This window comes from Hemiscyllium ocellatum, chromosome 15 (genome assembly GCF_020745735.1).
Source record: "Hemiscyllium ocellatum isolate sHemOce1 chromosome 15, sHemOce1.pat.X.cur, whole genome shotgun sequence".
Classification (NCBI taxonomy): Eukaryota; Metazoa; Chordata; class Chondrichthyes; order Orectolobiformes; family Hemiscylliidae; genus Hemiscyllium; species Hemiscyllium ocellatum.
In genome coordinates, this window is record NC_083415.1 from 33,238,178 (window position 1) to 33,259,921 (window position 21,744).

The 21,744-nt window shown below is 38.7% G+C and overlaps 1 protein-coding gene across 2 annotated transcripts in view; it reads left to right on the plus strand.

The window, feature by feature from the left end:
* Window positions 1-12,611, plus strand: part of LOC132822931 (sodium-dependent lysophosphatidylcholine symporter 1-like) — a 49,091-nt gene extending 36,480 nt beyond the window's left edge. Inside the window, exons 12-14 of one of the 2 annotated variants that reach the window (XM_060836349.1) lie at window positions 5,894-6,037; window positions 8,926-9,102; window positions 12,296-12,611. In XM_060836349.1, coding sequence (XP_060692332.1) covers window positions 5,894-6,037; window positions 8,926-9,102; window positions 12,296-12,335 — 361 coding nt within the window. In that variant the 3' untranslated portion in view covers window positions 12,336-12,611. Of the gene's footprint in view, window positions 1-5,893; window positions 6,042-8,925; window positions 9,103-12,295 lie in introns of those variants that run through there. The other variant, XM_060836350.1, reaches the window with a different exon arrangement.
* Window positions 12,612-21,744: the final 9,133 nt, after the last annotated feature.

Sequence of the window (21,744 nt, forward strand, 5' to 3'; positions counted from 1 at the left end):
AAATTTAGAGAGGCAAAGAACTATCTCCAATCTCACTATTTAATGTAAAAATTAACAATTTTATTCTTTAAGTGCAAAAGAGAGCATTAAAACAAGAACTATTTACAACTCCTTTCTCTTAAAGCTATCTTTTACCTCCACTCCACAACACTCGTCCCTTTTATTTTCAAAAAACCAAGATTTACAAAAAAAAGTTGAAAACCAGTCAGCTTGGTCGTCTTTTTTTCAGCCTTCTGCACAACCTTTCTTATGGGTAGATACCTTTCAGAGAGCTATTCGGCTAGCTGTCTGTACTTTTTAGACTTAGACTTACAGTGTGGAAACAGGCCCTTCGGCCCAACAAGTCCACACCGACCCGCCGAAGCGCAACCCACCCATACCCCTACATTTACCCCTTACCTAACACTATGGGCAATTTAGCATGGCCAATTCACCTGACCCGCACATCTTTGGACAGTGGGAGGAAACCGGAGCACCCGGAGGAAACCCACGCAGACACGGGGAGAACGTGCAAACTCCACACAGTCAGTCGCCTGAGTCGGGAATTGAACCCGGGTCTCTGGTGCTGTGAGACAGCAGTGCTAACCACTGTGCCATACTTGTTGGTGCTCTTTGCTGTTCTCCCCCAACTGTTCAAAATGTCCGATTTTATACCCAAGAACATCGGATCATTTCATTGGTTTGATGTCATCCAAAACAGTAAAATTCAAATTTTTTTGGGTTTTGGTATCTGGGGCATAATATAAACTGACCGAGTTTGAATTTGTTGTGTTACATGGTAATGCAGCTCCAGCTATTTGTTTCAACCAAATTTTGCATTTTTAAATTTTTCAGCACACTCTGTGCCTTTCTGGGTCTGTGCCAGTTTCCACACTCTTTAACAGTACAGTACGCACCTACACCTTCATAACAATAAAACCAAACAATACCAGTCTCATGGACTGGCAAAATGAGAAAATAACAAACATGCACTATTTTGTGTGAAGAAAGTAGAAATCTTCCTGCTTTAAAGTGAGTTTTTTTCTTCATGATATGTTTTGCTTAACTGTGTTAACGTTGAATTTTTGATGGGGGTTTCCTTATTTTCAGGATGTTCCACTGTTTTACAGTCAGTTTCTATTGTAAGTAGGCAAACACTGGAACCAATTTGTATGGAGCCAGGTTCCTATAACAACTGTGTACGAGACCACATCATCAAAGAGTTAATCGCAACTGAATTTACTTCTCATTGTAGGGGGAGAAATATGGGTACAGTTAGTGTGACTTTAGTGGAAATTCGGGAGAAACAGGTAGCCTTAAATAGCCATGTACTTTGTTTATCTGGTATTCCTGCCACTCTTTCACTGACATTATATTGAACCTTTCAGGCAAATATGCATAAAATACCTATAAACAAGTAAATTAAATTATTAATAAGGTTATTACTATAAAACTTTAAGTGCATGCAAACTGACGGACTCCTTTGTAATGATAAAATATCTAAGCTGTCTCTGACAGGATATATGTTTGAAAACAAACAAAATCCAATATGATACTAAGTCAACTCTACACAATATTTCTTCTTGGATCTTAGGATTTTGGAATATTATTCAAGTCAGTATATTGAGTCTGTTTTTAAAATCTGGTGTAGTGAAGTCTATTTTTAAAATTTGCAGGTTTGGTGAGCTTTCCTTTTGTCTGGTTTCTTGTATGACTACTGTTGTACATGCAGATAAGCTAGATCTGCACCTCACCATCTTGTAGGTTTGTTGACTTTAAGAGATCTACAGGACCTGTTTGCTGTAGTGTGGTCAGGGTAAACCACTTAATGGTTGAATAGAAAAGGCATCTGTTTTGAACACAAATTAATTTATTAATTTTAGTGACTAGTTACATGTTACCAGTTACATCGATGTGTTATAGACACTGAGGAGAACTTGGGTGTTAAGCCTTACCCGTAGGACGTTCTGGCCACAGGTTTACATGACATCATAGAGGGTGCTGTTTATGGTATACCTGTGTGTTAACCCTTTCAGATCTTTACATCCTTATTCAAATCCTTCCGCCCTAATTCAACAATTATGACTATTTTGATGCTGTCCAGAAAATCTTGTTCTTGTGACAAATCATCCAAAACCCATTTACTGGAATGAACTTCCAAAGCTGCAACTCATTTGTTTTAATTAATATCAAATGTTCTGTTCCTGGTGCTATTTCTTGTGCAGTCATTTTCTTGAAAATATAGTCACCTATTGGAGTTAATGTATGGGATACAATCCAACAACCGGGCTTTCTCCACATATCAGAGTTGAGTCATAGAGATGTACAGCATGAAAACAGACCCTTAGGTCCAACCCGTCCATGCTGACCAGATATCCCAACCCAATCTAGTCCAACCTGCCAGCACCCAGCCCATATTGCCCAAAACTCTTCCTATTCATATACCCATCCAAATGCCTCTTAAATGTTGCAATTGTACCAGCCTCCACCACATCCTCTGGCAGCTCATTCCACCATCCTCTGTGTGATAAACTTGCCCTGTAGGTCTCTTTAAATTTTTCCCCTCTCACCCTAAACCTATGCCCTCTAGTTCTGGACTCCCCAACCCCAGGGAAAAGACTTTGTCTACTTACCCTATCCATACTCCTCATAATTTTGTAAACCTCTGTAAGGTCACCCCTCAGGCTCTGACGCTCCAGGGAAAACAGCCTCACCCTGCTCAGCCTCTCCCTATAGCTCAAATCCTCCAACCATGGCAATATCCTTGTAAACCTTTTCTGAACACTTTCAAGTTTCACAACATCCTTCCGATAAGAACGAGACCAGAATTGCACGCAATATTCCAACAGTGGCCTCACCAATGTCGCGTACAGCTGCAACATGACCACCTAACTCCTGTACTTAATACTCTGACCAATAAAGGAAAGCATACCAGATGCCGCCTTCACTATCCTATCTACCTGTGACTCCACTTTCAAGGATCTATGAAGCTGCACTCCAAGGTCTCTTTGTTCAGCAACACTCCCTAGGACCTTACCATTAAGTGTATAAGTCCTGCTAAGATTTGCTTTCCCAAAATGCAGCACCTTGCATTTATCTGAATTAAACTCTGCCACTTCTCAGCCCATTGGCCCATCTGGTCCAGATCCTGTTGTAATCTGAGGTAACCTTCTTTGCTGTCCACTACATCTCCAATTTTGGTGTCATCTGCAAACTTACTAACTATACCTCTTATGCTCGCATCCAAATCATTTATGTAAATGACAAAAAGTAGAGGACCCAGCACCAATCCTTGTGGCACTCCACTGGTCATAGGCCTCCAGTCTGCAAAACAACCCTCCATCACCACTCTCTGTCTTCTACCTTTTGAGCCAGTTCTGTATCCAAATGGCTAGTTCTCCCTGTATTCCGTGAGATCTAACCTTGCTAATCAGCCTCCCATGGGGAACCTTGTCGAACGCCTTACTGACGTCCATATAGATCACATCTACCACTCTGCCCTCATCAATCCTCTTTGTTTCTTCTTCAAAAAACTCAATCAAGTTTGTGAGACATGATTTCCCAAGCGCACAGTCATGTTGACGATCCCTAATCAGTCCTTGCCTTTCCAAATACATGTACATTCTGTCCCTTAGGATTCTCTCCAACAACTTGCCCACCACCGATGTCAGGCTCACTGGTCTATAGTTCCCTAGCTTGTCCTTGCCACCCTTCTTAAACGGTGGCACCACATTAGTCAACCTCCAGTCTTCCGGCACCTCACCTGTGGCTATCGATGATACAAATATCTCAGCAAGAGGCCCAGCAATCACTTCTCTAGTTTCCCACAGAGTTCTAGGGGACACCTGATCAGGTGCTGGGGATTTATCCACCTTTTACTCATTTCAAGACATCCAGCACTTCCTCCTCTGTTATATGGACATTTTGCGAGATGTCACCATCTATTTCCCTACAGTCTATCTTGCATATAGTTTTCCATGGTAAATACTGATGCAAAATACTCATTTAGTATCTCCCCCATTTTCTGCAGCTCCAGAAAAAGGCAGTCTGGCTAATCATTGAGGGGCTCTATTCTCTCCCTAGTTACTCTTTTGTCCTTAATGCTCTTATAAAAACTCTTTGGATTCTCCTTAATTCTACTTGCCAAATCTATCTCATGTCCCCTTTTTGCCCTCCTGATTTCCCTCTTAAGTATACTCCCACTTCCTTTTATACTCTTCTAAGGATTCACTCGATCTATCCTGTCTATACCTCACATATGCTTGCTTCCTTTTTCTTAGCCAGGCCCTCAATTTCTTTAGTGGTCCAGCGTTCCCTATACCTACCAGCCTTTCCTTTCACCCTAACGGGAATATACTTTCTCTGGATTCTGGTTATCTCATTTCTGAAGGCTTCCCATTTTCTAGCCTTCCCTTTACCTGCGAACATCTGCTCCCAATCAGCTTTCGAAAGTTCTTGCCTAATACTGTCAAAATTGGCCTTTCTCCAATTTAGAATTTCAACTTTTAGATCTGGTCTATCCTTTTCCATTGTTATTTCAAATCTAGTAGAATTATGATCGCTGGCCCCAAAGTGCACCCCACTGACACGTCCGGTCACCTGCCCTGCCTTATTTCCCAAGAGTAGGTCAAGTTTTGCATCTTCTCTAGTAGGTACATCCACATACTGAATCAGAAAATTGTCTTGTACATACTTAACAAATTCCTCCCCATCTAAACCTTTAAGACTATGGCAGTCCCAGTCTATTTTTGGAAAGTTAAAATCCCCTACCATAACAACCCTGTTATTCTTATACATAGCTGAGATCTCCTTACAAGTTTGTTTCTCAATTTCCCTCTGTTATTAGGGGGTCTATAAATACAATTCCAATCAGGTGTTCATCCCTTTTCTTATTTCAAATAACTTCCCTGGATGTATTTCCAGGAGTATCCTCCCTCAGCACAGCTGTAATGCTATCCCTTATCAAAAATGCCACTCCCCCTCCTCTCTTGCCTCCCTTTCTATCCTTCTTGTAGCATTTGTATCCTGAAACATTAAGCTGCCAGTCCTGCCCATCCTTGAGCCATGTTTCTGTAATTGCTATGATAACCCAGTCCCACGTTTCTAACCACGCCCTGAGTTCATCTGCCTTCCCTGTTAGGCCCCTTGCATTGAAATAAATGCAGTTTATTTTATTAGTCCTACCTTGTCCCTGCCTGACCTGACTGTTTGTTTGTTTGTTTGTTTGTTTGTTTGTTTGTTTGTGTCACTTCTGGTCTCAATTGTACCAGTCTCAGATTGATCTCTTTCCTCACTATCTCCCTTGGTGTTTCCCCTCACCCCCCCCACCCCTAGTTTAAATCCTCCCAAGTAGTTCTAGCGAATTGCTCTGCCAGTATGTAAGTTCCCTTCCAATTTATGTGCAATCCATCTTTTTTGTACAAGTTACTTCTACCCCAGAAGAAATTCCAGTGATCCAAAAATGTGAATCCTTCTCCCATACATCAGCTCCTCAGCCATGCATTCATCTGCTCTATCCTCCCATTCCTGCCCTCACTAGCTCGTAGCACCAGGAGTAATCCAGTTATTACTACTCTCGAGGTCCTTCTTTTTAAATTTTTCCTTAACTCCCTGTAGGAAGGGAACTGTTGGGGAAAGCTCGGCATTTCCAGTGTAGAATACCAAGGTAAAAGGATCGCTGCTATTGATTCAATTTGTATACACACAATAATAAGAACATTAACAGAAGACATGGTTCTCTTGATGGAAGATGGTTCTTTGGTATTGAGGAAAACTTTCAGCTGCAATAACATTAATTCCTGTTCATATCTGACCAACGAAGGTGGCGTGTTCATTTGTGCTGTGTCTTATCATTTTGTCTGACCAACATATGTCCCAGACAAGGATATCTGATTATTCTGAATTCTTTCTCCAGGTCAATGCTCCCAGATGTAGTGGATGATTTCAGAGCAAAGAACCCTCACTGTGTAGACCTTGAACCATTGTTCTACTCATTCTATGTGTTTTTCACTAAATTTGCTGCTGGAGCTTCTCTTGGATTTTCAACTTTATGTTTGCAGTATGTGAGCAATTTATATTATTACACTAATTTGATGCAGTATCTCTGTGACTTTTTTTTTGCATTTTTTTTTAATCCTAGGTGGTATTCATGACTTGGGTTCCTATTTTTTTTTTAATCATTCATATATCTGTGTTTAAAATATTTCTGAAATAGTATACCCATTTCATGGTTTTTACCTCTAACCCATTCTCTGTATTTTGACTGCATTTTCCACGCACCAAATTAAGCTCTTTTGGGTTGCATTCTGGGGAAGGAAGATGGCATGGAGAATTATAGTGCTTGATTATCACAGTAGATCCTCCCATATCTGAGAATCAGAAATGCCACACATGTGACAAAGTAGGTTACCTAGTTATAAAAACAAGTTTATAATCTGTCAGCCATTTAGAATTATTCAGTTTTAAAATGGATGACTAGAACCTAGATTTAAAAATAGTTGGCAAGTCAAGTGGTATGCCATAAGAATTGGTGCTGGGTCCATAGCTTTTCATGTTATCTAAATGATTTAAGTATAAATATAGGAGGCATGGCTAGTAAGTTTTCAATTGACACCAAAATAAGTGGTGTAGTGTACAGTAAAGATGATTATCTCAGTACCACAGGACCTTGATAGTTTGAGGAGTGGCAGATGGAATTTAATTTAGATAAATTTGAGATGTTGCATTTTGTTAAGGCAAACCAGGCCAGACCTTTATATGCTTAAAGGTAGGGTCCTGGGAAGTGTTGCCTAACAACGAGACCTAGGGATATAGATGATTAATTTCTTGAAAGTGGAGTGGCTGGTATTCAGGGTGGTGATGAAGGCATCTGGCATGATTGTCTTCATTGGTCAGAACATTGTGTCCAAACTCCTATACTCAATATTGCAGCTGTACAGGATATTGGTGAGGCCACTTTTAGAATACTGTCACCTTCTATAGGAAGGACGGTGTTAAACTTGAGAGCGTTTAGAAAAGTTGGAATGAACTGCCAGAAGAAGTGGTGAAGGCAGGTACAGTTATAACATAAAAGATATCTGGATGGGTATATGAAGAGGAAGGGCTTTTACCCAGAACGTCGATTTTCCTGCTCCTCGGATACTGCCTGACCTGCTGTGCTTTTCCAGCACCACTCTAATCTAAATTCTGGTTTCCAGCATCTGCAGTCCTCACTTTTGCCCTGGTCAATAGGACTAAGTCAGACTGGGATGTCTGGTTGATGCGGATGACTTGGACCAAAGCATCTGTTTCAATGCTGTATGATTGTGATTCTAAAGTGAAAATTGGGAGATCAATTAATAAAATGTGATTGAACTACAAAGGTGAAAATATGATAGTTTGTTTTCATAGGCAAGGTAAGAAGAAATGTTAAGATCTTAAGCTAAATAAGTGTCAGCTCTGAGCAATAGGTGGTTAATAATTAGTATACAGAATGGGACTGGAAGAATATTTGAGAACCTGACAGAGCACCCATGTGAGGGCCTCAATTAAACATGTCAACACTTGAGACCTGGCCAACTTATCAGTAGTGGTTCTACTGAGCCTGTCTTAGTGATGAACATTGATAGCCCTCAGCCTGAGTACAGTCTGCGCTCCAGCCACCTTCAGTGCTCTCTGCAATTGGTGTTCATCATGGAGGAGGATCGATTCATCAGTTGGGGGGAGTGGCTTCATGTGGTAATCAACCAGGAGCTTTCCTTACTGGTGTTTGACCTGATGCCATGAGATTTCATGGCATCCACAGTCAATGTTTGATACCTAGGATTCCTAATTGTATTCCACAGTGCTATAAATCTCTGTTGGGTTTGTCCTGCTGCTGGGACGGCTGTGTCTGAGGCATTATCTGCAAGGTTCAAACAGGTTGTCAGAGTTATGGAAAGAGTATGAGAGGGATGATATGACTAGGTGAAGACTGATATGAAGATTCTAATGCAGAAGTCCAATCTGGCATTAGTTCTAAATGAAACAAATTTTATTAGTCCAAGTGAAATGTGCAGAGGTGATTAACTGTAAAATGCTGTATTCCAAAATAACAAGTACTTCAGGAGGTCAAAGATAACTGGACATTGGGGCTGGATTTTGGCTACCAAGGCAGATAGCTCATGTAAGGAAAATACCAACTCTCAAATCTGTCTTGATTTTTAAAAGTGGCCCAGAGCATGCAAGTTTTGCCACTCTGCTGTAGCCGGACGACTGTCAGACCTGCCAACTCCATAATCATAGCGTAGGTATATAATAATTGTAGCTTTTGATACTCAGTCAGACATTTTTAATGATGGTTCCTGAGGGGGGTATATTAAGAAAGAGCTGTATTGAAACTGCATGACCAGATGCTACTTTGCTTTTCAATGCCTGTAAGTCAAAGCAGTCAGCAGGACATATTTTTGACTCCCTTTGATTGCTACTGCCCATTTTATAAGTTTAAAGAACAGCACAGGTAATAAAAAAAAACTAAGATCATGACACCTGTATAGACTTTATTCAACCATCAAAAATGGGAACATCTACTCCATCATTTCAGGACTCCCATACTGCTGGCTAAGGCTGCATGAAATACAATCTATTTGAACTTGGCTTGAAGTTCATTTGATTCGGAGTCCAGATTTCCCGAATCTCAGTGGTCCACTTACCCCTGCACCAAAATTTGGATCTGTTGGAAGTGGCAGTATGCCCTCTGCATCTGAGACCCGCCCGATATTTTGAAGGTTCAGATGCTGACTCTCAAATCCAGCCTGGCTGACCATAAGGGTGCATTGTTTCACCATCTAGTCCCTTGATGCATTTATGTGTTCTTTTGTCATACTTGTAACTGTATGCAGTATTGTTGTTTATACATCAAATTTTCGTTGAATGTGATATGTTGCAAACACCTAGAGCTCAAATGAATTCTATTGTTTGTCTCCTCAGTTTTTCAGGTTACAGACCAGGTTCCTGTGAATACATTTCATCTGTGGCAATGACACTGAAGGTGTTGATAGCACCAGTTCCGATAACCCTGCTGTTGATTGGTTTAATAATATTTTACTTTTATCCAATAAATGAGGCACGAAGAAAAGAATTAAAGATGGAGCTTGAAGGAGTTGTGTAAGTGCCTGCACTAATAGTTTCTCTGATGTTTAATTTGTCTACGTGGTGGAGTAGAAGTGAATGAAACAATACTTTGGTTGAGGTCCAGTTCAGCAACATGTTACTTATAGTTAGATTTTACTGACTTCCTACCTTGTTGCATCCTTTGTACTACTATCACAAAGAACCAGTGATCATGTTCGCAATCAACACCATTGTCATTTTAAAAGTAGCAACAAATTAAATTACAGAATAAAAACAATCCTCTCCACCTCCAGCATCTTCATTTCAAAATATATACCTGATTGGGGAGTCTTCCCTCACCTATCTAATCCAGTCAAGGAAATCTTTTCATTGTTTTCCTCAATTCCCAAAGGTACGAGTGTAAAACTACACCCATGCCTGATTTTACAAATCCAGTAGCATTGGATAATATTTGAATATTTAAGGCTGAATTTTTTTTGCAGGGCTTTATCAGAATCTTTCCATTAACAGTTAAATTGTTGGAAGTTGTAGCTGCAGAATAAGATGACATGCTTGCACTCATCTCTGAGCAGCAAGTGGAGGAATTGCAAAATATATAGTACAGGACGGTGACAAATTTGTGGTATATTCTGGGTGAAATATGGACTTGACCAAAGTGTAATGTGAGTGTACACTTTGGATATATGGAAATGAAGTATGAGTCTTAACATCTTTGTAAAATAAGTTGCAAAATGAATTCGCACTCATTAATCTGTTATGTGATACTTTGGCCCATGTTTTTGCAAGTGCCCCGTAAGCAACTTTATTTGTGGTGAGAGAGAAGTAGTGAAATAACAAATTGGGTTTATTATACAGAATTCGTAACCACTGGAAGGAAAATGGAACAATCTTTTCCAGTGACAAATTTAAAATTTAGAAAGGGTCTTAACATGATATTGCAGTCAGCATCGCTGTCTCACAGCACCAGAGACCTGGGTTCGATTCCAGCCTTGGATGACTGTGTGTGGAGTTTGCATGTTCTCCCCTATGTGAATGGGTTTCCACTGGGTGTTCTGATTACCTCCCACAGTCCAAAATGTGCAGGTTAGGTGGATTGCTAAATTGCGTTGTCACGTCCTGGAAGTGTGCAGGCAAGGTAGATTAACCATGGGATGTGTTAGGGGAGTCGGGCAAGGCATTCGGTTTGGGTGGAATGCTGTTTAGAGGGCAGACGCTCTGAACTGAATGGTCTTTTTCATGGATTCTAGCCTATCACAAATGAGTTGTTGTTTCAGCCACATACCCATAATTAAGGCACTTTCTTAATCTTTGAATACAATTCTTTAACCATATGCTTACATTCCCTCCCTCTAATGCTCTCAACTGGAGTGCTCTGTTATCTTTGCCAAATTTTTTTACTGTCCTGTGAAGATGTACTTTAAAAGTGGCTTTATATATAGTTGATGTTGCGAACAGGCAATTTCTTTTTTGTTTCACCATAAAATTCAAATTGAACAATGAATCTCTTATGGAATGAAGCTGAGGAAATGAACACTAACTATCACTAAAGAAATTAAAATTCTATCAGTCTTTAGCCCATTAAAGGAAGAAATAATGGGCTCAGTGGTAGTATTCTTCAAAGAATCCCTCTTCTGGAAAGGCCCAAAAAAATAGAAAAACTATTGCTGTAATACCCTTGTTCAGAAAGGGAGGGAGGAAAAAAAATATGGTATCTATAGGCCAGTTAGCTTAACATTCGTCATTGGAAAATATGGGAGTCTGTTGCTGAGAATACAGGGATTCTTGATTTTTGACTAGCGGACATAAGAACTCATTTATGGAAGTAATCCCATATTGGGGTGTAATTTTAAAGATCTGATGTACAAATGCTTCCTATGATTGCACATGGCTATTCATATTGTTCTGCATCACATTTTGATTTGCATACAAATCAATTTGTGAACAGACTCGAGTACTGCACTTGTTCGTAACTCAGGGACTGCCTGTAATAGCAGAGTAGTTAGAAATTAATTCTAAATTTTAAACAGAGCCAACATAGCCTCAAAGGAGTAATCATGTTTGACTAATTTATGATTCTTTTGAGAAGGTAACATGTAGGATAGATAAAGGGAAACCGGTAGATCGAAAATATTTGGATTTGCAAAAGATGTTTGTTAAGGTGCTGCACATAAGGCAACTTGATAAAATGAGAACTCATGGTGTTTGGGATGGTATATTAGCATGGAGACAGGATTGGGTAACTAATAGAAGACAGAGTTGGAATAAAGTTGACAATTTCATGTGACAGTCTGTAACTAGTGGTATGCCATAGAAATTACTGCTGAAGCCACACTTACAACATGTATTCATGACTTGAATGACAGAAGTGAATGAATTATTGTCACATTTGTTCATCTAAAAGGAGAAGCCTAGTAGTGAGCATCACGCAATGAACGCGCGTGCAATCAAGGTCAAAAACTGATCAATAGAGTATAATATGAGAAAATGTGAGGTTGTGTACTTTGGTAAGAAAAATAAAAAAAAAACTATTATTTAAAAATGGAAAGACTGCAGCACAGAGATTATGGGGATTGTCACACATTACAAAAAGCAAGCATCCAAATTCAGTAAATAGGGAAGGTAGATAGTATTTTGGATTTAAAAGTAAAGGGAATAGAATATAAAAGGGAAATCTCTCAAACACTACAAGGTACTGGTCAAACCATGTCTGAAATACTGTGAACAGGTCCCCTTGTGTAAGGAAAGCAATATTTGCATTGAAGGCAATTCAGAGAAGATTCACTAGATTGATTTTGGGTATGGTGGATTTTCTTATGAGGAGAGATTGTGTAGGTTGGGTTTATACTCCTTGGAGTTTAGAAGAATGAGAGAAGACTACATTGAAACATATTAGTGGTAAGCTTGATAGACTGGATGTAGAGAGATTTGTTTGTGTATGGGAGGTGGGGAAAAGAGAATGGAGAGATGATTAATAGATTCTTGCAATTGAATGAGAAATTAACTTTTTACACATGTAGCAAATAGCTCAGAATAGTTGCTCAAATATTTATTTTTGAATGTGACACTATTACATTGGAAATGAAGTACTAATTACAGTCATAAACAAAAACAATTGAAGAACCTGAAAGTATCAGAAATACAGCAGCTTTGTACTGGTCTCCTGAATCATACTGTTGGTTATTGTGTAATTTTATAAATTATGACTTTGTCTCCTTTTGCCTAATAGGAAAAGCTGGGAAATGGAACTGGAAGAGAATACCCTTTAAAAATAACCATCCCCATTGTAAGAACTGAAATCTTTGCAGATTCTGGCTTCAGTTGGATTGAGATGCAGAATTCTTGGAATGCAGCTGTATGGGCTAGTCGTCACCAAAGTGTGCCTCCTTGTGTATATTACCAAATATGGCTCATGACTGAGCTGAACTGTCATGTAGACACAGCTCTAAAATGCAGACTGAAGTAGATGTCAACAAATTATATCTCTTTACCCAACATGGCTACACTACAACATGAAACTAAAATAAAGGGAGTTTATATCTTTAGTTTTCTTTACTTTTAAGAAATGTTTTCCAGTTTGTATCAAATGACATACTAACTTCAATTGTCTGCAGGATGGCTTCCTGAGAAGAGCTGAGCAACTTCTAGTGCTTTGAGCAGAGGTGTGCAGCCTGAGAGAATGACTACAAACTTCTCTCTTGATTTCTGCTTTTCTTTACCTCCCAGTTAAAGTAAACAGAAGATAGGATGGAATCCTATACTTCAGTAGTCATGTGCAATAAAAATAACTTATTTATTTAATCACAGTTGATAGTTAGTCCACATAATAAACTTATAGGATGCTGTTTGAAAAAGTGTTTGACAGAATGATTTATATAAAAAATGAATGATATGTTTTCACCCATTATAAACCAATTGTGAAAGACCTTGATTATTTTCAGGTTAGTTTCTCTTCTGTACTGACCAACATAGGAAATGTTTTTTTGAGTGTTTTGGAGCAAACTTTTATTATATTTAAGTTTGTTAAAAGCAGTTCATCTAATAAATGCTGCCACAAACAAACAAGCCTTATCATAGGAATCAAGCATTGGGGGAGAGGTACACTCGATTTAATGCTGTAACTATAGCTTAATCCTAAACCCTCCTTTGTCATTTAGTTTTTGTACTGAGCTATTATCTGAAATAATGGTAGCACATGAACAATATAGCTAAATCATTACAGAACCAAGACGCTTGAGATCAGCAGCAATTTGTTTTTGAAAATAAAATGAAAGCAATACCCTTGAGACTAGTGCTGATGTGTTCTCCTTGTTTCCAGAGAAACAGTGTGAGCTGAGCTCCAGCCTATGAACAAAACAATTACATATAAAATACATCAGTTATAAGAGCTAAGTGGTATGTCCAAGAATTGTATTAATACTTAAAGGATTTTTAAAGAAACTTGGAGATAATTTGAACTCTTGCTTTCACAGATGACTCATTGTACTTTTTAAATCCCTACTGCACAGTTAGTGGTGATTCTGAAAATATGTTGCTGTTGAATTGTTTTGAATGCAATGATGTAATTAATGTTACAAGCAGCTTAGAGGGCAGGAAGCTAAACACAACCACTTCCTCCGCACATGTATGACTAACATTTAATGATGAAGAAAGAAGAATTGAGCTTGGTGTCTGTACTTGGACATTCAAAGGATACCTTTTGGCTAAGATCCTTAAGTGCCACCCAAGGAGCAGTAGGATTGTAATTTTTTCAGAGTTGATGTGAAATATAATTCAAAACAAAAATTTAATGTGATGTAACTTTTGAAATGTTTATTACTGGACTACAGCAAATAATTGTGTTATTTGATCTACATTCATGTGTAGTAAACTTTTACATCCCTGATGAAACTTGCTAACATTGTCATGAAGTCCAATGAGCAAAATGGTTTCATTCGGTACAGGTAATCTATTACCAGTGTTTGTATCTATACAATAAGTAATGTAGCTACTCAGGAGGGAGAAATTAAAGATCACATTGATGATTCAAAAATCTCAATAAAGGAGAAGGGTTAAGCAACCATTGGAGGCTTATATAGGACTAACTAACTGGAGCATTATCTGAGACACAATCAGTAGAAATGTACAATACAAATTACGTCTACTTTGTATATGTTTAGGAAACGTGATAATTTATTGTATATTAACGATTGCTGAAAAGTTGGTTCCTTTTTTTGAATGAATGTTTTCTTAAGTTTATATTTTATATATTCTGAACTCTCAGGCTGGGATTTGATGTACTTTTTGTTGCTGCGCACAACATCTCTAATAAAGAAAAGAGATGTGTTTTGAGACTTCTTGGTCAGTAGTGATTCCATAAGCATCTCTTCTAGAAAATCTTACAAATCTAGATTAACTTCTGATCTGTATTTCATTGCCTTAGGTGTTAGTGTTATAGGGGAGGATGAAGGGTCTTGTGGAATAATAGTAGTGCCCCTACCTCTGAGCCAGATGATCCAGTTGGAATTCCAGATGGACGTGTTATGTCACACCTCCAGATAAAAAAAATAGCTAAGAGAACTGTTATGATGAAATGGATAGCATCCTTGTCTCAGAGTCAAAAACTCTCGGTTCAAGTTCTTAGTTGACAGCTTGAGGCCAAGGAACATGCATAGTTGGACAAATAGATGAATATCAGTCTAATGGCTTCTTACCAAACACAAACAAATGGTAGGTGGTCAAAGCAGATAAATTAACTGATGATGTTAACCCTGGGGCATCTTTAAGCACGCAGTTACAGTATCATGATTTAGTTTACACACTAAGAACTACATAAAAATAGATTGACTCAGTGGACAGCACTGCATAGAGTTTGTACATTCACCCCATGTCTTTGAGAGTTTCTTCCCACAGTCCAAAGATGTGCAAGTTGGTTATGAAACACCCATCTGATCCCACTTTCTTGGAAGAAAAACAAAAGAACTATGGATGCTGGAAACTAGAAATAAAAACAAACTGGTGGAAAACCTGAGCAGGTCTGGCAGCATCTGTGGAGAGAAATTAGTGTTAATGTTTTGGGCCGAGCGAGTTCTGGAGGAGGATTACTGGACCTGAAACATTAACTCTGATATCTCTCCATGGATGTTGCCAGACCAAGTTCAATTTCCCAGTAATTTGTGTTTCTACTCCCATTTTCTCATATTTGCTCATATACTTGTTTCGTATTACTTTTTGTAATGCCACAGTAAATTATTATGATGGACTCCTGCCTGTACCACCCTTTCAGGCAGTAGGTTCCAGAAATCAAGAAACTGTTCTTCCTTAAATCACTTCTGGATGGCCTGCCCTTTACCTTAATCTATACCTCCTGATTACAAATCCCTCTATTAACAGAAAAGTATTCTCTTTACTTCCAGCTTTGTCAAATGTTAGGAAAAACAATCCAGGCCACACTAGTCTCTCTTCATAGCTAAATCACTCGTCTAGAGAACATCCCAATGAATCTGTAGTACAATCACATCCTGTAGTGCGGTGACCAGAACTAAACACAGTATTCCAACTGTTACCTAATTAACATCTTACACAGTTCCATCCGAGCCTGTCTGTTCTGGTGTTCAGTCCTTGGCTGAGAGACAAGTATCCCAAAATACCTTCATGACTACCTACTCTGCTATCTTCAAGGATTGTGGACATCATGCATGATGTTATATACATCTGATCCTCTGCAAATCCCAGGATTCACCTATTGATACATCTTTGCTTTGTTAGTCCTCCCAAAACGCATCACCTCTCACTTCCCCAGATTAAGTTCTATTTGCTACTGTTCTGCCCATCAGACTTAACCTGTCTATGTTTTCCTGTAGTCTAAGGAATTCTTCCTCATTATTTACCACAATATAATTTTTTGTGTCATGTGTGATTAATTACCTAGACAGGAATGTAGTAGGCATAACATGCACACTCAACAGCCATGAGCCCCATCTCTAAATCCCCGTGCTACGGCCACAAGACAGGTTCCCAGTCTCAAAAGGAACTTTCAAACATCTGCCTCTTGTCACAAAGCCAATTTCAGATCCAATCAGGAATCGAAAGCCCTCCCTCCTGCACCAACTCGTTGACCACACACAGCTGCTCTATTCACCTATACCTACAAGCATATAATACTGGGAGTACATCTGGGCTGAGTTGCACACCCCATAGACCAGTGACCCCTTTGCGGAACTGGACTGGATACATGAACTCAGCTCTCTTTCCATGGATGCTGCCAGACCTGTTGAGCTTTTCCAGAAATTTCTCTTTCTGTTACAGAAAGATCCTTGTCGAGTAGGATGCACCCTGGCACTTACCTGTCTGCTTCCCTTTTTTTTTGCTGGTGGCCACCATTCCTGCACCGAATGCACTTCTTTATATAGCGGGGTCGCCGTGCTATGCTCCAAACTCTCAGCCCCATGGAAACACTTGTGTCTCCAGTAGACATGCTCCAAAACCCTTTTTCAAGCCAATGAAAAGGTTTCATTCGCTTTAAGTCAAACAAGATTTGTTACACTTCAAACTTCAGCAAGATATACCAGTGTTCTTTTCCAAACGTCTTACAGTTAGGTTTTCTTGCCCTAGCCCAACTTAGACTAATTTCTGGAAGATGTTGAATTCAGTCTTGCACCAAACAACATGGATTCTGCCTTATTTCATGTGATATTTGGGCCCATGAAATAGTATGGTATGAAATTCAGCTCACAAAACAACTGCTTCGGAACCTGTTTTTTTTTGGTATGGATCAAAAAGTGTGGCACTGGAAAAGCACAGCCAGTCAGGCAGCATCTGAGGAAATGGCCTACAGTTCTCTTCATCGAGCTTATACTCACAATGCCGACTCTCCTGCTCCTTGGATGCTGCCTGACTGGCTGTGCTTTTCCAGTGCCACATTTTTTGACTCTGATTTCCAGCATCTGCAGCCCTCACTTTCTCCTCCTTCGGTATGGGTAAGGCAGACTTGGTCACACATAATTAATCAACTTCAAAAAGTATTCCAAGCAAATGGACTACAGGTTTGTGGAGATTTAAAGTTGATGTCACATTTTCACTAATTACTATTGCAAGTTTTCATTCACCAAACTATAATTTTGAGTTGGAAAATGTATTGTTTATATGCTCAAATTGATTTAGAAATGCTGTTAATATCATATGCTTGCCAGACATGGGTCAAGTCAATACCAAACTTAATGCTCCCAGTGGCTTCTACTCTAAATAATGCCTCTAGCTTTTTGGCAGTTCTGAAAATCTATCCTATCCTGTTCTACACCCCTATTTATGAGTGTAAATTCTCTGCAATAAAAAACAATAAAAAGAAAAAGACTGCTGTTCTATAGATTATTTCACCTCAAAGCAACACCAAATATTTATTTCCATCTATCGAAGCAAGTTCTATAGATTCCTTTTGTTGTTGTGACCTTTGTCTTGCAGGGGAATCAGTTTTATGTACACATGAAGAAGGTTACACATTCACCAGTTCATGCTCTTCCTCCTGTTACCTCTCTTCAATTCAAGTCTGCATAATTTTACCCTTCTGGATTATATCTACAATGTGGTCTGGGTGTTTGGTGGCTACACTGCACTCTTGAGATTGCCCAACTTAGATAAGGAGTAAGGATATCTAGTTAAGATAGATTGTTGTGTGACTTTAAACTTCATATTTATATAAGCTTGAACACACACACACACACACACTCACCAGTAGTTTCAAGAACAGCTTCTTCCCTGCCATTATGACAGATGAATGAATGCTCTAACTTAAAATAATGCTGATTTGCTAATGTTGAACTTGCCTAGTGCATACTCTGTGAGATGTAACTTGTATGCCCCTATCTAGGTTTTTTTTTCCCAACCCATGATTTGTATGTTCTAGCGTACTATGATCTGCTTTTACTACTGGTAAACAAAACCTTTCACTATACTTAATTACAAGTGACAATAAATAACTAAATCAAAATCAAATACATTCTAATCATGTCGCAATATCATGTGACTGTTAATATCAGTTTGGATCATCATGGGAGATAGTAAAAAGAAGCAATGCGGACGTAGAAATTGATGTCAGTGTACATGTAGAACCTAGCACGGCCTTTGGATGACATTGCAACATGTAGATGGGAAATAGCAAAACAAAGAACAATCCTTGGGGAATTGAGGACATTAGTGCAGCAACAGCAAGACTAATTATTATAGGTTATTGCTGGCCAATTTGAAGGGGAGAGAGAAATCTTAGCTAACAGGAGAGCCAAGAGAGGAAATTGGGAATCAAAAGTTTTGTGGGAATAGGTCTGAGGAGCAGGGAAGAAGCCTCTTAAACAAGTAGAGCTCAAAAACCAAAAGGAGATTTTCAAGAGAAATTAGAAAAAATGTGCAAAATAACCTGAGTTAGCTAGAGGAAGTTCAAACAAGACAAAGGGAAGGAAACTGCGGAGGCAGATGAGTGAATGATTGCAATCTCAGTTATGAAGTAGATTGCTCACATCAGTATGGTTTTAGGAAATCATTTATATTTCCAAATTACAAAAATGTTAAATTTATTGTAATTTTAATATGAATCTACAAGCAATTAGTTAAACAAAAACTATGGGTGCTATCTATAGATGTAAAATGACTATACATAATTGTAAGTTTGTACCTTTATGACTGTTATTGTTAGCATTCAATATATTGTGTCTATTTTCAACAGTACAGGAACAGATAGCTTAATTTGGAATATGAAGTTTAGGATTGAATTGCATTAGATTTATTTTCACTGTATGAATGGGAGTACATGTGGCAAGGTATAAACTTGTCACATATTGCGCAATCTTAAATACAAAAGATACCGAGGTACAGAATCTTGGATCTATGCCGATTATATCAGTAAAATGATCAATTTAAGTCATATTGTTTGTAGAACATCACAATGTTTCTGTCACTATAGATTACAGACCAATAAATAGTGCCTATCAAAACCATATAATCTTGCAATAGTGGAGACACCTGATGGCCAATGTAGAAAATGGAAATAAAAATTGCAATATTTAGTTTGATTCCAACAATTTATTCAGCTTGTGTGCCACTTTGCATCATGCTTGCAACAACTTGCATAAAAAAAATTAAGACTCAGCACTGGTTGTTTAATGTTGTAATGACTGAGCTGACACAAAGGATGCTTGTGGTAATGTTTTGGAAATGAAATTTTGTAACTTACCTTGCTTGTGCAAGTACATGTTAATGCAATCTAAGTAGGAGAATTATATATATTTACTGTTAGCATAGTACCATCAATACAGATCAACTCCAACTAATACACAGAGACTTGACTTCAACTTAATGGCATTCCATTGTTTGGCATTAAACTATTACAATAAATTATTTCCCTGATAATGGTGACTTTAATTTTTATCCTCCATTTCTGAAGCAAGTTATTTATTTCAAATTTATAGTGACCTGATCAGGTAAAGTAAATACTGAACTGCGATTTTGCCACCCCTCCCAAGTCCCCATGTATCAGAAGCAGCAATTTCAATGTCTAGCCTTGTGCACAGAACTAAAATGTATTTGAAAGTGCCATCATGTGGACAAATCAAGAATTACCTGAGCTGGAGTCCACTTAAAAATAAATTCTCGTCAGATAACTGGCTGGTAGAATGGGTCAGGCTTATCATTGATTTATAGTTTGAATGTGGCCAACACTGTAGCGACTGGAAGTCTCCTCTCAAGGCTGTAAGGTTTTAATGTGAAACAAACCGGAGTAACTAATGCTGAATGGATGAGAAAGACCCTTTGGCAATAAGCTGATTAACAACTATAGATGTCCTGAAATGAAATTCCATTCACTCAATATGATCAATATAGAGAGACAGCTGCACTACAGTTGTACAAGGCTGCAGTGCTACTTCTGCCTTCAGAGCCAGTCAATGCTGGTCTTTTATAGGATGCGAGTGTCACTGGCTAGGCCAACGATTTTCATCTCTCTCTAATTGCCTTTGAAAAACGCTCCGAGAATAAGTTCCAACTTATTCACAGAAACAAAGAAGAGAATGAGCCTTGGGCAATAGGTCCGGAAGACAAAGATCCTCTACCTGTCTGCAACCAATGTACACACTGCTACCCTCCGACTGTGGATCAATTCACATTCCTTTGGATCCTTTTCAGCCAAGACAAACTTAGGTGATCAAACTCAACGTCGCCTTCAATGTCTCAGCATAGCCTTTCACCATCAGAGGAACAGATGTTTGGTGACAAGGACCTTAAACCAGAAACCACACTCATGGTTTACAGGAAAGCAGTGTTACAGCTGTGCTATATGTGACAGAGACATGGACATATACTTCAAATTGCCTGAAAAATATCACCAGTGATGTCATTGTAAAATCCTACAAATCTGCTAATAGGATAGGTGGCTCCAACATCTCTCAGGCCAACATGCCCAGTATTTTGGCACAGGTTATAGTCAATTAGCTGAGTAGAGTGGGCCATTTTGTCTGCATTAATGACAAGACCTTCAAACCAAGCTCTCTAACCAAGCCGTGTCATGGTAAACAGTTACCAGGAGGGCAGTATAAACACAAGGATACGCTGAAATCTTGCAAAAATTGCAATATCCCCATGGATTCTGAGGAATCTCCAGCCCAATATCAACCAAACTGGGGGAGCAGCATCTGTGAACTGTTTCGAGCAACTTCAACAGGCCCAGATAGAGGCCAAGTATGAATGACAGGAGTGCATGGCAACTCAAGTCTCCCATACACTCCTATCAGTGAACAGCACCTGCCCCTTTGTCAGAGGTTGTGGATCCAGTTGTGAATTATGTAGTCACCTTAGGACTCATAACACTGGAATAGGAAAAGGTCATCCTTCAAACTGAGGGACTGCCTAAGAGACCGCTGTCTCCAGGAGAGAGGGACAGAGTCACACCACTTGAATTTTCAAAAGTTGCTAAATGGAAATGCTTGCAACCTCATCATTTGAGTAAGAAATTGCAGAGTGAAAAGCAATACTTCACTCTGGTTGGGTGTTTAGAGAAAAAAATTGCTGGGATAAGGGGTCACATCTTTCTTTTTGCTGTTTATGATAAGATCTCTCCAAATTGTGATATTGCTCTATTTTCTTCTTTGTATAATAAACTTATGCTCTTTTGTTAAAAGTAAATTGAAGGTATTTCCACAAAGGTGCGAATGACTGAACACCATCATGGTCAAATTGCGAAAATAAGACTTATGATCCCCTACACCTCTCTGTGATCTGACCTCTCCAGTTTTACCATCAGCTGGGATCATAACATCCCTTTGTATTATGGCTGGATTCCTTCACAATGTTACAAGGGATTATAGTAGATTTACAGAATGCTTCTTCAATAAATTATGGATTACACACTAAATACTGGGTTCATGACATTATGAACCTAAACCATCATCCTTTGTGCAAAGGAAATAAACATCAAAATCAAATCAAATGAAAAAAATAGATCCAAAGATACATACGTTACACATACATCCTCTAACACAACACTAAAAACAATGTAATATTTGAAAAACAGAAACTTGTTTTGATTTTTTCTGAGAAATAGGAACTCATTAAAGTGCTGATAAACCTTTGGACATGGACATAGTAACAAGTCACAGTGAAATCGAAGAATGCAGCTAAATCAACCTGTCAAATTAGATCTGATAATTTAATTCTAAC